General features: G+C 36.9%; 1 protein-coding gene across 1 annotated transcript in view; it reads left to right on the top strand.

Annotated features, from left to right (window-relative positions):
• The window catches only part of KIAA0586 (KIAA0586 ortholog), a 129,042-nt gene that overhangs the window by 65,635 nt on the left and 45,210 nt on the right, over positions 1–18,197 (top strand). Inside the window, 6 exon segments of the mRNA XM_055289231.2 lie at positions 2,790–2,949; positions 3,693–3,915; positions 4,420–4,673; positions 5,968–6,044; positions 7,945–8,076; positions 14,568–14,745. Of these exon segments, the coding sequence (XP_055145206.1) occupies positions 2,790–2,949; positions 3,693–3,915; positions 4,420–4,673; positions 5,968–6,044; positions 7,945–8,076; positions 14,568–14,745 (1,024 nt within the window).

Raw genomic sequence — 18,197 nt, 5'->3', positions numbered from 1 at the left:
CTGAATATCTAGTAGGGCAAGCACTACTCCCAGCCTGCAACTTATCATTCTTTATCTTCAGAATTGTCATGGCTTTTCTTGGCCTTTTAATCTCTCACATATATTTTAAAGTTAGTTCTTAAGTTCCATAAAAAATATTGTTGAGATTTTAGTGGGAATTAAACTAATTTTGACTGGTTTCATTTAAGAAGGATTGACATCTTTATGGTACTGTGTTTTCTTTGCCAAAGTTTTGTGGAAGATTAAGTGAGATGATATATGGACAGAGCTTAATCTAGTGCCTAGAACTTGGTAAATAAACACTCAGTTACTAATAGTTTATCATTTTTATTATCCATTACCAATACTAGAAGAATACCTTCAGATCCTTTCATCATGATGAGTTATATATGAGTGATATATATTAAATATAGTGTTATATTTGAAAACAACACTTCTATGCTATATGTTTATGCAGTCAAGAAGAAAAAAAGACATAGTGTACTTCTTTCATTTTAAAATGGAGGCTAGGAGTACATTAATTATTAAGCAATGCTATAGAAATTCTAATATGCTTCATGGTTTTAAATTGCATCTTAATTTGCAACCCTTAATACAGAATAAAGGGTAATCACCTTATATAGACTTTTTAGAATGAAGAAAAAGTCAAATTTTATATATATATATATATATATATATTTTTTTTTTTTTTTTTTTTTTTTGAGACGGAGTTTTGCTCACGTCGCCCAGGCTGGAGTGCAGTGGCGTGATCTCAGCTCACTGCAACCTCTGCCTCCCAGGTTCAAATGATTCTCCTGCCTCAGCCTCCTAAGTAGCTGGGATTACAGGCGCCCGCCACCACGCCCAGCTAATTTTTGCATTGTTAGTAGAAACGGGGTTTCACCATGTTGGCCAGGCTGGTCTCGAACTCCTGACCTCTTGATCTGCCCATCTCAGCCTCCCAAAGTGCTGGAATTACAGGCATGAGCCACAGTGCCTGGCCCAAATAATATATTTTTAAAATGGTCAGAGGACAGACAGTTCATACACATAGAAGAAATACAAATCACCCATGTACATATAAAAAGATGAAGATGATCAACCTCATAGATAATAAGAAAAAAGTTATTGAAATTGCATTTTTACTGATCAGATCGGCAAAACTCTAAAAGTTTGATAAATCTGGGGGAAATTGTCATTTTCCTACCTTCTGGTGGTAGTATAATATAGTAAAATCCTGTAGCAGGAAATCTGACAATATCTATTCAAAGTAAAAACATAATTAGTCCTTTAATAGAGCAGTCCCACTTCTGGGAACTTATTCCATAGATATATCCATGTATCATACATATGAAGTGACTGCAGTCAAGATTATTTGATAACTCTGAGGAAGGGCTCTAGGTAGAAAGGACAAGAGTAGGAGAGAGACTTAATTTTCACTATCCTTTTGTACCTTTTGAATTTTGAACCATTTGAATGATTACCTATTCAACAAATTAATATTAAATTGTTACATTTTTCCTTCTCCAGTACTTTCCATCTCCCTGCTGTCTTCATCTCTCCCTAACTCCCACTTTTTCCTATCCTTCCATTACTTTTTATATATGCAGTTTGTGTGTGTGTGTGTGTGTGTGTGTGTGCGCAAAAAGGCTGATTTTTTGGTATGTTGTCAATCAGTTAAAATGCTTCCTTTCTGTTTTATGCCTTTCCTTCATGTCTGTAATTGGGTTTGATCATCAGCTTTATCTATTTAATCTTTTCGTCTTATTTATTTTTAAAATTTCAGCTTTTATTTAGGTGTGGGGGTACATGTGTAGGATTGTTATGTGGACATATTGGACCCAGGTAGTGAGTGTAGTACCCAAAAGTAGTTTTTCAACCCATTCCCCCTTCTTCCCTCCTGCCCCCTGCCATCATAGTCCACAGTGTCTGTTGTTCTCATGTTTATGTCTATGTGTGCTCAATGTTTAGCTCTCACTTATAAGTGAGAGCATGTGGTATTTGTTTTTTTCTTCCTCTGTTTGTTTGTTCAGAATTATGGCCTCCAGCTCCATCCATGTTGCTGCAAATGACATGATTTTTGTTCTTTTTTATGGCTGTGTAGTATTCCATGGTTTATGTGTACCACATTTTCTTTATTCAGTCCACCATTGATGGGCACCTAGGTTGACTCCATGTCTTTGCTGTTGTGAATAGTGTGGCAATGAACATATGAGTGTATGTGTCTTTTTGGTATAATGATCCTTGGGGTATATACCCATTAATGGTCTCAAAAGAAGACATACAAGCAGTCAACAAACATATGAAAAAATGCTCATCATCACTAATCATCAGAAAAATGCAAATTAAAACCACAGTGAGATACCATTTCAGTCAGAATGGATATTATTAAAAAGTCAAAAAAACCAGATTGCCATAAATATATACACTTGCTATGTACCCACAAAAATTAAAAATAAAAATTTTAAAAACAAACAACAAAATACAAACCCACAGATGCTAGTGAGGCTGCAGAGAAAACGGAATGCTTATACACTGTTGGTAGGAATGTAAATTACTTCTTCTCTATTTTAAAAGAGGGTACCTTAGATTTCTGTGGGGACCACTTCAGAGGCAGAGTTATTTCAATTGCCTGAGACTTGCTGTAGGCCAATCGTAGACTAACAGGTAGAGGTTCAAGAGGTAGGGTACTTAACCCCGCCATCAATTTAAATTATATATAGTCTATGAATGAGTTCATATTATTTTCAAATTACTCTTATTTGGGTGATTATAAACACAGTTTATCTTGTTTTATTAATTTATTTTAGGCAAGAGTGTGCACCCCACTGGCTACCCCACAGCCTACGCCTCCTCGCTCACCTTCATCACCTACTAAGGAGTGTGTTTTGGTAAAGACTCCAGATTCTTCTCCCTGTGATTTGGATCATGATATGGCTTTTCCTGTGAAAGAAATACGTGCTGAAAAAGGTAGAAACTTTATTTCTATAACTCAGTTTTAATTTTAGCAACTATTAAATTTCATGATTTGTCTTATAAGATGCTTTATAAGATTATTGTATATGTACTTGTTGCTTACTAGGTTTTAGTAAATCATTTTTTCTCACAAGGAAATTTAGGAATTGATTGCAACTTCTTAAAGTCTATAATTGAGGCCAGGATGGTGGCTCACGCCTGTAATCCCAGCACTTTGGGAGGCTGAGGCAGGTGAATCACGAGGTCAGGAATTTGAGACCAGCCTGACCAACATGGTGAAACCCCTCTATACTAAAAGTACAAAAATTAGCCAGGTGTTGTGGCATGCGCCTATAATCCCAGCTACTCAGGAAGCTGAGGTAGAAGAATTGCTTGAACCCGGGAGGCAGAGGTTGCAGTGAGCCGAGATCGCACCATTGCACTCCACCCTGGGCAAGAGAGTGAGACTCTGTCTCAAAAAGATAAAAAAAAGTATACAATTGAATAGATGCTTAGACTACTTTAAGTATATGGTGTATTAACAATGATATCTTCTCAAGGTATTTTTTAATGCTTTACTAAATTTAGGAATTATCACATTAATGGCTACCACCATTGTCATTATTGTTATTAATTATAATTGCCATTATTTGTGTGCTAAAATGGTAAGGGATATCTGAAGCAATGTATGATGCCATCCTATGGAGTTCTTTACTGACTGCTATCTTTTTCTGTCCTTTTAAAAAAAAAATCTTTAGGAGATGATATGCCTGCCATCGTGCTTGTTAATACTCCAACAGTTACCCCTACTACTACACCTCCTCCAGCGGCGGCAGTTTTTACCCCAACTTTGTCAGATATTTCCGTTGATAAATTGAAGGTATCAAGCCCAGAGCTTCCCAAGCCATGGGGTGATGGAGACCTGCCACTGGAAGAAGAGAACCCTAACTCACCTCCAGAAGAACTTCATCCAAGAGCTATGTAAATGAGAACATACTCACTAATAACTGTACATTTCAACTTACGTTTGACTTAGGTGATCCATTGAAAACATAGAAATATTATACAAAGCTTTATAAACCACAGACTACCTTATACTTTGAAAGAAAGAACTTTCATAAATATTGAGTTTTGAAAAATTATCAAATTATACTTTTTTCTTAAAAGGTTTGAAACAGCTAGAAATAAAGGTATCTATTATATTGTTAATAAAATAGAAAACAATTTCTCCCTATTGTGGATCATTATTTACTATCATCAGTTAACTTTTATATTATTTTATATCTCTGTGTATGGAAGAGCTTTCAAGATGGCCTATGATTAAAGCATGAAAACAATTTTTAAAAATCTTGTTAATTATAGTAGTGCAGATTTAAAAAAATATTTTGGTAAAGGAGACATAGTCTTCGAGTCTGTTTTTTATATCAAAATGAATACAGGCCTTTAGTGACCTAACAAGCTCCAAATATGTCTTTATTTTCTTAGTGTAATGTCTGTGGCTAAGGATGAAGAACCAGAGAGTATGGATTTCCCTGCTCAGCCTCCACCTCCAGAGCCAGTTCCCTTTATGCCATTTCCTGCCGGCACCAAGGCCCCTTCCCACTCACAGATGCCAGGTTCTGATTCATCAACACTGGAAAGCACATTGAGTGTTACTGTCACTGAAACTGAAACTTTAGATAAACCCATCTCTGAAGGAGAGATTTTATTTAGCTGTGGTCAAAAATTGGCCCCCAAGAGTAAGTTATTTTGTATTAGTTGATTACTTGTTAGATTATGGTAATTCCCTAAGTAATACTTTTCTATTTAAAGTGTTTTTACTTAACTTTTAAGATTTAACATGGTATAGTAGAAAGAATAGGGGGCTCAATGCAGTTTAGTTAGCTTTTCTGGGTCTTAACTTCAGAAAGTAAAATCTTCCTCATATTCCCAACCTCCAGAAATAGTATCACTATTAATGGTTTGGGATAGGCCTTTCCAGTCTTTTTTGTCTATGCATATACAGACACATAAATACATATATATGTGGATGTATGTTTACCTTTAAAAATAGGATCTTATTATGCATATTGTTTTGAAACCTGAATTTTTTTTTTTTTTTTTTTGAGACAGGTTCTCACTCTGTCATCCAAGCTAGAGTGAGGTGGCATGATCATGGTTCACTGTAGCCTCAAATTCCTGGGCTCAAGTGATACTCCCACCTCAGCCTTCTGAGTAACTGGGACTACAGGCATGTGCCACCATGCCCGGCTAACTTTTATATTTTTTTGTAGAGATGAGGTTTCACCATTTTGCCCAGGTTGGTCTCAGACTTCTGAGCTCAAGTGATCCACCCGCCTTGGCCTCCCAAAGGGCTGGGATTATAGGCCTGAACCACCTCACCCAGCCTGAAACCTGAATTTTTTTTTACCTAATAATATATTGTGGATATCTTTTAATGTAACTCCATATTTTTCTTATTTTTCTTTTATGGCTGTGTAGTCTGTTTAATCCCTTAATAGAGGGTATTTAGATTGTTTTCAATGCTTTCAGTCTATACGCAACTCTCTAATTACCATCCTTTCATGTATATATGTCTTCGTGCACTTATCTGGTCTCTTCCTTAGAATACATGCCTAAAAGTGAAATTGCTGAGTCTGCTTTAAAGATGCATTACCAACATGCTTTCTAGAAAGGATTTTTTTTTTTCTTTGCTCTAAGTTCTAGAAAGGATTTTTAGCTCTTAATCAGTTTTAATTGTATCAACAGTATATGAGAATACCCGTTTCTCAATTTCATAACTACAATTGATATTTATAGTTTTTAATTTCTAACAAACTGGTAGGTTAAACAAAATTCTCCTCTTTGTTATAAATTGTACTTTAAAAAAACTGGTAAGATTGAGTAGTTTGTGAATTACTTGTTTATAAACTTTGCCAATATTTCCATTGCAGTATAATTTTGAATCTAATATGCTGTGGCTTTATGGTCAGATTATTTACTAAATTTGTGTTTCTTTTTTTTTTTTCTAAATTTTTATATTTTAATTTCTGGTTTTAGAAGATGTAGGACTGTACCTGACAAACCTTAATGATAGCTTATCCAGCACTCTGCATGATGCCGTTGAAATGGTAAGTAACGATTGACTCCAACACTGAATTCTGACAGGAAGAATATCTTTATGAATTGGTTGCCATTGATCAGGTTTTTTCTCAATTTTTTGAGTTATAGACTCAAAATTTAGTAAAATAACCATGAAATAATTTAGGGTTTCTTGCACATTTCATTATATAATCTTATAATTGTGAGAATGAAAAAAAGTTATCATTAACCCTCGTGGCTCTAGTAGTAAAAAAAAATACATTTAGTGTAATTAGGTAATGAAATCTAGCTGACTGCAAATTGTTACCTCTGTATGTTGTCTTTACAATATTTAAGCAGGATCCTACCTATTTAAACCAACTCTCTTATAATACATTTGTTATTTTTCCCTAACCATGATTATAATTCTTTGTGCTAATAAATATTTAAACTTAATGGCTTAAAAAGAAAAATGAGGTCCAGGGATGTTAACCCTTTCTAGTTTCTATCTAGCTCTGTAGAAGCAAAAGTTGGTTTTTAAAAATATCACATTATATATAAATATATAGAAGTGATAGTAAGAATTTTCTTTTGAAAAAACTGTTAAGGAATAGAAATCTTTACTTTTTATGTATTTTTAAACAACCTAAGCAAGGAAAGGTAATTGTACTCAACTATCGTCTATGTTTATTCACATCTTTTTAAAGCATTGTTGCTATTTTTTTAAGTTATTTCACATAGGCCTATGAAAATACTTCATTAAGAAGTTTTTTGATAAGATTTTAATGAAACTTTTTAAACAGTAATTATTTATTGCAAGTAATTGGTTGAGATAATTGTGAAGACAGCATAGCAATCACTTTTATGAAATAATATGCAAAGAAGGCATAAATGAGATATCTTTATTTTCAGAGAAGCATTACTAACATTTGGCCTATTAGTGTACCATTATAGCATTTTTCTCCTTTCTTTGAATTTTTTCAAGTGGCAAAGCATGTTTAAATTTATTTAAAGTAAATAGCTAAACCGAACCAAGACTAAATTATAACTTATTTCTCTTTTTCTGCATTTGAAACTAAATTCTAATTTTGATATTTTTACTATGCCTAAATCACATATGCTACAAATTCATAGTAAAGTCAAATACAAAAGTACAATCTGGAAAAACTCCGAATAACTTGAAATCATGTACCAGTGGGCATTTATCTATACATAGCTAGGGGATAGGGACTTATAATCTGGAGTTAATAAACTTTATTTCATGAAAAATAAATACAAATACTTTCAATGAATTTAAAATCATGTTAATATCTGTATTTACAAGATAATCTACTTTGTTGGACTCTGAGGCCCACACTGTTCCTCATTGTTGGGATGGGCCTATTTTGAGGCATGAAGAAGCCTATACAGGGTGCTCCAGTGAGGGTCTTCAATACCAGCACCCTCGCCAAGTAAGCCAGATGTCAGCCCAAAGGCAAAGGGACATTGAGGTCTATAGCTGCCATACCATACTTCTGCAGTTTTTCATTTTTGCTTGTGGTCCAAGTTGCAGCATTACAATGCTTTGCCCCCATTGCCACACTGTGGCATTACTTTACTGCAGAAATATGAAGAGGAGGCTGTGACCCAAAAACAATGATATCATATAAAACATTTATGATTCATGGTAGCTCAACTGCGTGGGACAGACAGTTTGATTTTTATGTTTTTATAATCTCCAGTTTACGTTGCACCAAATTATACTGTGGTTTATATTTGAGGCAAAGATAGAGGGCTTTTATTATAAACAAATGGAAATGAGAACTAGATGAAAATAAAGAGTTCATCTCCTTTCCAAAAATGCTAATATCATCAGTTCATGACTGATAAGTTTTTATTAATCTTAAATTGAGAAAAATGCAATTGTTCGAAATAATTTATTTTTATTAATTGTCTTTATGTTTCTTTTAGGAGGATGATCCTCCTAGCGAAGGGCAAATGATTAGGATGTCCCATAAAAAATTTCATGCAGATGCAATTCTTTCTTTTGCTAAACAAAACCAGGAGTCAGCAGTTTCCCAGCAAGCAGTCTGTCATTCAGAGGTACTTTTTAACTTTAATGACTTTTTTTTTGGTTAGATCTAAATACAGGGAAAAATTAAAATATTCTTACTACTAGTTAAAGCATGCTAGTATTTTGTTTTTTTCAAGGGTCAGTGTTATAGCAACTTCAACTTGGAATCATGGAACTGTAGAGTTTTATAATTGAAAGGAATTTAGACCATCTGTTCCAACCACCTTGTTCTACCGATAAAAAAGCTGAAGCTTTGTGAGGATTATTCATTATGCAGTTATTTATTAAGTATCCATTATATGCCAGACATAACCTTGGAAAAGATACAAAGATAAATAAGACATGACCCCTACCTTTAAGCAGCTTACAGTCATGTAGGAAGATAAGGGCTTACACAAGTAATTACTCAACAGTGCAATAACTGATCAAATAGCTGTATTTACAAGTACTATATGAACACACAGGAGAAAAGACTGCTTGAAGTTAGATGACACTTCATACACAATATTACATTGATGTCAGTCTTTAAAGATGGAATAGGACTTTGCAGGCAGCAGCGAAAGGGAAGGACATTTCAGAAGCAGAAATACCATTTGTTAAGGGATGACAGAGAAGAAATATTAAAGCATATTTGGAAAATATTGAAAATCTCTGTGTGGCTAGAACTTTAGATGAAGAATCAGATACATCTGGAGAAGGAGATTGAACCAGATGATCATAAAGAACATTTTATTTAGGCCATGGTAAGGCTTGGGCACTGTGGAGCCCATGAAGGTTTTTGGACAAGGGAGTTGCCTTAGGAAGGAGTATGAAGCGATAAACAAATGAGGGAGACACGGGGGATCTGTCAGAACACCACTGGAGTAGTCCCAGCAAGAGAGAATGAGAACATGAACAAAGACAGTTACAGCAGAAATAGGAGAGAGATTTAAATTTAAGGGCATAGGATTGACAGTAATTGGTCATTGGTTGAGAGAGGTAAAGAAGCTTTTTTTAAAGGATAATCTTGAGGTTCCTACCTTAGGAGCTTGGATGGGTGATTATAGAGTTGTTGGCTTAGAAGTGCAAACAGAAGAGTGCCAGATTTTGTGGGGAAAGTAATGAGTTTGATATACACATTATATTTAAGGTGCTGAAGGAAATTCCAGGTAGAAATGTACAACATTGTCATTCACACTGGTTAATGATGGAGCTGGGACTAGGATTCTTGATCTATAGTGCTGTTTCTATCGTATCTGGTTGTCTTCGCATGAACAAATGTCAACTGGCTTTAGATGAGCTGGAGATCTGAAGACTATATAGGGCCCGAGGAGATGGTTGGTTTTATTTTCTATTTTTATTCTTAAAACTTTAAATGATTAGGAAAGGTAGGAGAAGATATAAAATTTAGTAATGGGAAAAAATGAAGGCTTAACATATTCCTTCTTAACATATTCCTTCTGAATTTAAAATAATTAAATTTTCTGCAACTTTAGTTAGCAATAGACCATTTCACTGGAAAAATATTAGTTGTGATATCTGTGTTGCTAAATTGAAAAACATACTCTCTTAGCTGCAGAAACTAAGATGATTAGTATCGAAACCAGTAAGCTGAGAGAGAGAAAGGAGGGAAGGGAGAGAGAGAAAGCGCATGTGTGCGTGGAAAGGAGAGAGAAAGAGGGAGAGGAAAGGAGAGAGAGAGAATGAGACAAGCAAATGGTACAAAAAGAGGTGGCAAATAGCAGAAGTGTCTGCATAATTTATAAATTCCACTGACTAATCCTAGTTTTCTTTCTTTTTGGAAATCACTAATATCAGTGTATTTATTCGTTCAATTGTATCAGACCTTTTTATCTTTTAGATGCTGGGAAATTTATCTTCATTCTTTCTCTTTTTCTTTTCTTCCTTTCATTTTTCCTCCATCTAGAACTATTATTTCCAGATATTGACATTTCTATTTCTGTTTTTCTTATCCCTTAAATTTTCTTTCTTTTCTTCTCCATTCTGGGAGAGCTCCCCAATCTGATCTGCTAACTATTATATTTGTTCTCCACTATACTGTTTGTCTCGTTTATTGTGTTTTTCATACTTGACATTCTTGTTTTTTTTTTTTTGCTTTGCATTTTAATATCTTTTCTTATCGCCTACTCTGTGTCTGTCTGTCTGATTAATATCGTTCACTTTGTTGTCTGTTTTTTTTTTTTCTTTTTTAAACTTATCGACTCCTCAGGTATCTGGTTCTTTTGACCTATGAGTTCTTATTTCACTGATGGGATCAACTATTATGTCTGAGAATTTGGGTAAGGATAAAACCATGGTCTGTTTCAGAGAGTTAAAGAAGAGGGGAGGAGAGAGCCCTAGGGAGGAGAGCCTCAGGCAGCACAGAACCACCCTTGGTCACTGTCCCTGCTGTTTGCTGTTACTCCACTGTATAGCTCTCCTGGTGATTATTGTGTCTTTAAGCCCTTAGGAAGATGTTGCTTTGGGAGGGTTTATAATCCACTAGTCCTGGGGCTTGGAGGGGAAGAAGGTGAAGGAATGATGCCCATGGATGGGCTTCTGGACAGATTTCATCTATAGTTGTTACCATAGCTAGGCCTTCATGTTCCCTGATATTACTCTGGGGCGCCAGCATTTGCAGCTGGGATTGTTAACAAGAAGACTTTTATGGTTGAGGGGCAAGCAGTAATCTCAAATTAATGGAGGAAGAAACAATGACTTTTCTCCATTCATTCCTCTCACGAAGCCCCTCCACACAGCCTCCTCCCTAGGATGCAGCCCCTTTCTTTCCACACGTTCCAGTTTGAGTTAACTGTCCATCTTTCCAGGGGCTTTTCACAACTTTTACTTTAGTTCTCAGAATCTATGGGTTCTTTTTCACCTCTGTAGTTACTCCAGTGTTGATTTTGAGAGCTGGCAGCCTTTGTTACTATGCTGTCCTGGCTAGACCAGCAATGCAGAAGTTAGAATTCTATCTTCTCCAGATCTTTTTCTAAGCATTAAGCATTTATATATGTATAAAAATATATTTGTGTATATGTATATGTGTGTTTGTGCATATATATATGAATCTTTTTGAGACAGAGTTTCAGTCTGTTGTTCAGGCTGGAGTGCAGTGGCTCAGTCAGCTCACTGCAGCCTCGAACTCTTGGACTCAAGCAATCCTCCCATCTCAGCCCCCAGAGTAGCTGGGACTATAGGCGTGCACCATACCTAGCTAATTTTTTATTTTTTGCAGAGACGGGGTCTCACTGTGTTGGCTAGGCTGATCTCCAACTTCTGACCGCAAGTGATCCTCCTGCCTCAGCCTTCCAAAGTCCTGGGATTATAGGCATGAGCCACCATTTTTGGCTTAGTATATAATTTTGAGGTGTGTGTATACATTGTTGTGCAATTTTAAATTTTAAAAAGCAAGTTGCAAGGCTTTTTAAAATTTAACATAAATCCTGAAGATCTACTATATTCTTTTTATCTACCATATAGTATACCATAGTTTAATTATTCTCCTATTGAAGGATTTTTAGATTGGTTCCAATTATTCTCTAATCAAACTATACTAGGTATAAAATCCCTTTTTTGTACTCATGAGAAATTATTTTTCTAGATTTAGATACTAAGGCATGGAATTGCTGGCTCAAAGATATAAGCATTCATAATTTAAGTAGGCACTGAAAAATTGCCCCTAGCTGTATGAGATCCCTTTCCCATGTCACACAAAGTGCTTTTAATCTTAAATTTTTGCCAGTCTGATTAACAGTGACATTTTGCATACTTTCTTGTCTAAAGGGCTATTAATATTTTGCATATTTTCCTGTCTAAAGGGCTATGTAATAAGAACTAGTAATATTGATACATTATAAGTTAAAATATTGCTTTTCTAAGTTGTGGCTTTTCTTTGTGCTTGAAACTTCTTGCTTAGAGGGGCTTTGGTCAGTGATGGCAAAACTGTAATTTGTACATATATGTAGATGGGCTAGGTGTATTACTCTGTATTATAGGCAACCTGACTTAAATTGGCATGAGTTTAAGCACTGAGTATAATCCAAAACTCAGAGATACTTATGAGTGAGACCATTTTGTAAATAGGCAAGATAAGTCTTCAGTAGGGTCATAGAGTATTCTTAAGGTGTTAAATAGTTCAGCAGTTGCAAATATCCTAGAAAACAGATTCACAACAGAGAAGTTACTGTAGACTGTCAGAGTAATATAGGCATTGTGAAATATTTCTCATTAATTTCTGGGGGAAACATAATTGCCATCATTCTGAACACTGCCCAAGAGTCTCCAGGGGATTTCATATTAATTATGAAACAGTATTTTTTAATTTAAAGGATGTTGAGGCAATCAGTATTCCTAAAGAAGAGTCAGGCTAAGGGAATAAGGAGAGATAGAGATGTACATAGGAGAATGAAGGCAAATTGAAGAGAATCTTGAATGTTGAGCTAAGTTTAGATTTTATTTTATAGTCAATGGAATCATCAAAGGCGTTTCAGCAGTGATTTCTTCATATAGTCTAGTTAAAAAAACACTTGTTGGTTGAAATTAAACCCCTTTTAAATGAGAAACATGGGAGCTTTCAGATAATTGGAATTTTTCTTCAGTTCTTAATTAGTAAATTCATTAGAATATCTCAAGTCACAAAATGTACTAGTGATTAGGATATATAATTTTTTAATATAGAAAGAAAATAAGAGTCATATTTTTTCATTTGTTCATTTATTTCATAGATTTCATTTAAAACAATTTTTTTTTTTTTTTTTTTGAAATGGAGTTTCGCTCTTGTTGCCCAGGCTGGAGTGCAGTGGCGGGATCTCGGCTCACTGCAACCTCCACCTCCTGGGTTCAAGCGATTCTTCTGCTTCAGCCTCCTGAGTATCTGGGGTTACAGGCATGCACTACTGTGCCCGCTAATTTTGTATTTTTAGTAGAGACGGGTTTTTGCCATGTTGATCAGGATTGTCTGGAACTCCTGACTTCAGGTGATCCACCCACCTCGTCCTCCCAAAGTGCTGAGATTACAGGCGTGACCCACCATGCCCAGCCAACAATTTTTGTGCTTTTTGTATTTTTTATTTTTCCCAGAGAAAATAACATTATTAAATATGACTAAAGTATTCTTCTATAATCTGTATACTTTTTTTTTTTTTTTGAGACAGAGTATCACTCTGTCGCCCAGGCTGGAGTTCAGTGGCTCAGTCTCGGCTCACTGCAGCCTCTGCCTCCTGGGTTCAAGTGATTTTCTTGCCTCAGCCTCCCGGGGAGCTGGGACTACAGGCAGCTGCCACCATGCCCGGCTAATTTTTATACTTTTTTTTTTAGTAGAGACGGGGTTTCACCATATTGGCCAGGCTGGTCTCAAACTCCTGACCTTGTGATCTGCCCGCCTCGGCCTCCCAAAGTGCTGGGTGGTGTGAGCCACCACGCCAGGGCCTCTATACTTTTATAAAAATCTTATTATTGATATATGGGGTAACCTTTATGCTGTTTAAAGTATATTATTCTCCTCATCAATTGTTTATTATAAAGTTTACACTAACAAACTTTAGGCAATTTTTATTCATGAAGAATGAGAGAAATTTTCTGTTACTCCCATTTTAAGCTGTATGAATGATGTGTAATGCATACCAGCATTTAGTGGTTTTGAATTTTTTTTTTTTTTTTTGAGACGGAGTCTTGCTCCGTCACCCAGGCTGGAGTGCAGTGGCACAATCTCAGCTCACTGCAAGCTCCACCTCCCGGGTTCACACCATTCTCCTGCCTCAGCCTCCCGAGTATCTGGGACTACAGGCGCCCGCCACCACACCCGGCTAATTTTTTGTATTTTTAGTAGAGACGGGGTTTCACCGTGTTAGCCAGGATGGTCTTGATCTCCTGACCTTGTGATCCGCCGCCTCGGCCTCCCAAAGTGCTGGGATTACAGGTGTGAGCCACCGTGCCCAGCTGATTTTTTGTTTTTTTTGACACAGGTCTCACTGTCACCCACGCTGGAGTACAGTGGTGCAATCTCGCTCACTGCAGCCTCTGCCTCCTGGGTTCAAGCTAGCCTCCTGCCTCAGCCCCCCAAGTAACTGGGACTACAGGTGTGTGCTATGATGCCCAGCTAATTTTTGTATATTTTGTCGAGATGGGGTTTCGCCATGTTGCCTAGGCTGGTCTTGAATTCCTGATCTCAAGTGATCCACCCACCTCGGCCTCCTAAAGTGCTAGGATTATAGGCATGAGCCACCGTGCTGGCCCCATTGAGTGTTTTAAATTGTAATATAATTTTTCTTATATGTTTTATTGCTATTGGCGCTTGAAAAACAGTGGTTAATTTCATAAAATATATGAAATTATTGTATTGAAAACAAAGCCTATCACGAGGCTTATTAGACTAACTTCTTGAACTTTTCTTGCATGTAATGTATATGTGGCATAGAAGGCAGTTTGTAAAATACCTTCCAAGGAGTCAAAGGGTATTGTTCATGATATTTGGCAAACATTTCCTGTTTTGACTTGATTTTAATATAATGGTTTTAACAATTGTTTCTACTTTTTAAAGGACTTGGAAAACAGTGTGGGTGAACTTAGTGAAGGACAAAGACCCCAGCTAACAGCGGCAGCAGAGAACATCTTAATGGGACATTCTCTCTATATGCAGCCACCTGTCACTAATGCACAGTCTTTGGATCAACAATGTGATCCTAAACCATTATCTCGGCAATTTGACACAGTTTCAGGTAGACACCAAAATATTTTTTCTTGATGTGTCATAGTAGTATCCCTAATCTGAGTTAAGAAAAGCATTTCTATTTTCAGATAGGGGCTTGCAAAATTTCTTTATTAAAAGGGATTTTAATAATTGAAAAGTTTGGTGATAACTTTTTTTATAGTATATATAGCAGTGTTTCCCCAAATGTGATTCATATATCAATGTTCGTACATGAACCATTGGGTGGTATGTGAATTAATTTTGGTGATACACATACATACACTTAAAACTTTTTAACTGTGATACTTTTATTTTATTTCATTCTATTTATTTATTTAGAGACGGAGTCTCACTCTGTCACCCAGGCTGGAGTGCAGCGGCACAATCTCGGCTCACTGCAAGCTCCGCCTCTCGAGTTCACGCCATTCTCCTGCCTCAGCCTTCTAAGTAGCTGGGACTACAGGAGCCCACCACCATGCCTGGCTAATTTTTTGTATTTTTAGTAGAGATGGGGTTTCATTGTGTTAGCCAGGATGGTCTCGATCTCCTGACCTCGTGATCCGCCCGCCATGGCCTCCCAAAGTGCTGGGATTACAGGCGTGAGCCACCACACCCGGCCTATTTTATTTTATTTTTTGGGGGACGGAGTCTTGCTCTGTCACCCAGGGTGGAATGCAGTGGCACGATCTCGGCTCACTGCAACCCCTGCCTCCTGGGTTCAAGCTATTCTCCTGCCTCAGCCTCCCGAGTAGCTGGGATTATAGGCATGCGCCACCATGCCCAGCTAATTTTTGTATTTTTATTAGAGACAGGGTTTCACTATGTTGGCCAGGCTGGTCTCGAACTCCTAAGCTCAGGTGATCTGCCCGCCTTGGCTTCCCAAAGTGCTGGGATTACAGGCGTGAGCCACCATGCCCAGCCGATGCATTTATTGTAATATGTACTGGAAAAATATAACGAATCCATGAAAATTGACATAACAGATCTTTAGGACAAGGTTAAATTAGATAATACTATAGACATTTATTCTTTATACTATATGAATTTCAGTAGCACTCAGTGCATTCAGGACTATTTTAGAATTTAAATAAACTTTCTGCTGTGACACATTGGAAATAAGGATAGAATAGAGAATACAAATCACTAGCATATATAGTTGACCCTCATCTATGGACCATTGTTATATTCTGTGGTCACCACAAACATATTAACAAATATTGAACCATTGCTCCTAGGGGAAATACAGGATTAGGTTTCTGTGAGCCTCTGGTCATAACATTTTTATCAACTGATCAATACATAACCTGGTTTTATTTATGTTTCTGTTTAAAGAAATCTTATTTAATATATATTTTGGATTCATTAATATTGAACTCACAGCCATTGAACTATCCAGCAGTATAACTTGTGCCTAAAGGAAGCCTATCTAACACATATATTTTCTCCATAAGACACAACGGAGCCTTTTTGTGCTTAGAAACACTAGACAGGCCAGGTGCGGTGGCTCACGCCTGTAATCCAGCACTTTGGGAGGCCAAGGTGGGCAGATCACCTGAGGTCAGGAGTTTAAGACCAGCCTGGCCAACATGGTGAAGCCTCATCTCTACTGAAAATGCAAAAATTAGCCGGGCACAGTGGCAGATGCCTGTAATCTCAGCTACTTGGGAAGCTGAGACAGGAGAATTGCTTGAACCCAGGGGGCTCAGAGGGCAGAGGGCAGAGGTTGCAGTGAGCCGAAATCGCGCCACTGCACTCCAGCCTGGGCAACAAGAGCGAGTCTCTGTCTCAAAAAAAAAAAAAAGAAAAAGAAAAGAAAAGAAACACTAGACAGTACTTCAGCACTAAGGGGCCATTTTAAACAGTGAAATCACCAAAAAAAAAAAAAAAAAAGAATGAAATGTGAAAAACACAGCTTTACCTATACTGTGTAAAGGTCACTTGTTTATAGTATGAGAGCTGGAATAAAGTGGAATGTATCGTTGTTCAGCATCAACTGGAAAAATGCATGTTAGGTAATTTAAGTTTTTCACCACTCTGTACATGTCCAGAAATGACCACAAAGGTGCTGCAAGTATTGATTTGGGGGTTATAAATACATTTTAGTGAGTAGATAAATTTGCAAATATGTAATTTACAACTAAATGAGGATCTGCTATATTCTTATTATTGATTTTTAAATGCCCATTGTTTCTTTCTCTTAAGTGAAAAGAAACTTCTGGAGGCATGCAGATTTGCCAGAAATCAGAAAAGGAAAAGCCTGAAGTTAGAGTATTTAGTTTCATATTGAGTGAACACCTTGTATCATTCAGAATTGGGAGAAGTTCGAGACTGAATTTCCCATGTGAATAAATGTAAAGATTGGCCTTATTTCTCATTTTGTACACATAATGAGAGTATTAAATGTTTTACATTCTTTAAAATTTGTAGGATTCAAATGGCATGAAATGTGACTTACATTTATGTCCAGCCAAATGTGCAGAATGCAATTAAACAGAGTTAACACTAGGTGGCTCTCGCAGATCACTTGAACTGCTAGGTACTTAAGAGCTACTAGGTACCTGAGAGCAACTAGGTACTTAGTTGAAATGTTACGGAATAAACTCCCTGAGGGGATAGCCTCTCCAGTCCTTTTTAAATCTCTGGTAACCCTAGCAGATTACCTATAGTACAGTGCATTTTTAATCTTAGGTACAATGTAGGTATTTGTTTAATTGGGAAAAATAAGTAATATGGTATAACATAAGATTGAGCACATATGTAAGGCAGTATAGCAGAATAGCTAAGAGTTTAGGCTTTGAGAGTTTCAGAAATGGGTTTGAATTCCAGCTCCGTGTATCTTTGGTCAAGTAACTTAATGTTCCTGAACCCAAATTTCTTTATGTGTCAAGTGGGGATAATATTGCTGTGTACAAAATTACCCCACATTTAACAGCTGAAGGCAGCAAACATTTATTATTTCACAGAACTCTGAAAGTCACAAATCCGGTAGTGGCTTACCTGGGTGGTTTTCAGGATCTCTCCTGATGTGGCAGTCAAGATGATGGCTTGGACTGAGGTCATCTGAAGGCTTGACTAGGGTTGAAGGATCCACTTTCCAAGCTCACTCACATGGATTTAGCAAGAGGCTTCACTTCCTCACCATGTTAACCAGACCATAGGGCCGTGAATGATGTGTGGTAGCAGACATCTCCCAAGAGAAAGTAAGCAATCAAGATGGAAACCATAATGTCTTTTTTTTTTCTTTTCTTTTGAGACAGAGTCTCTCTCTGTTGCCCAGGCTGGAGTGCAGTGGAGCAATCTCAGCTCACTGCAACCTCTGCCTCCTGGGTTCAAGTGATTCTCCTACCTCGGCCTCCTGAGCAGCTGGGACTACAGATGCACACCACCACGCCTGGCTGATTTTTGTATGTTTTTGTAGAGACAGGGTTTTGCCATGTTGGCCAGGCAGGTCTCAAACTTCTGACCTCAAGTGATCCACCC

This window comes from Symphalangus syndactylus, chromosome 8 (assembly GCF_028878055.3).
Source record: "Symphalangus syndactylus isolate Jambi chromosome 8, NHGRI_mSymSyn1-v2.1_pri, whole genome shotgun sequence".
Classification (NCBI taxonomy): domain Eukaryota; kingdom Metazoa; phylum Chordata; class Mammalia; order Primates; family Hylobatidae; genus Symphalangus; species Symphalangus syndactylus.
The sequence above is the reverse complement of the archived record's forward strand: the minus strand, read 5'-3'. Positions and strand labels throughout refer to the sequence as shown.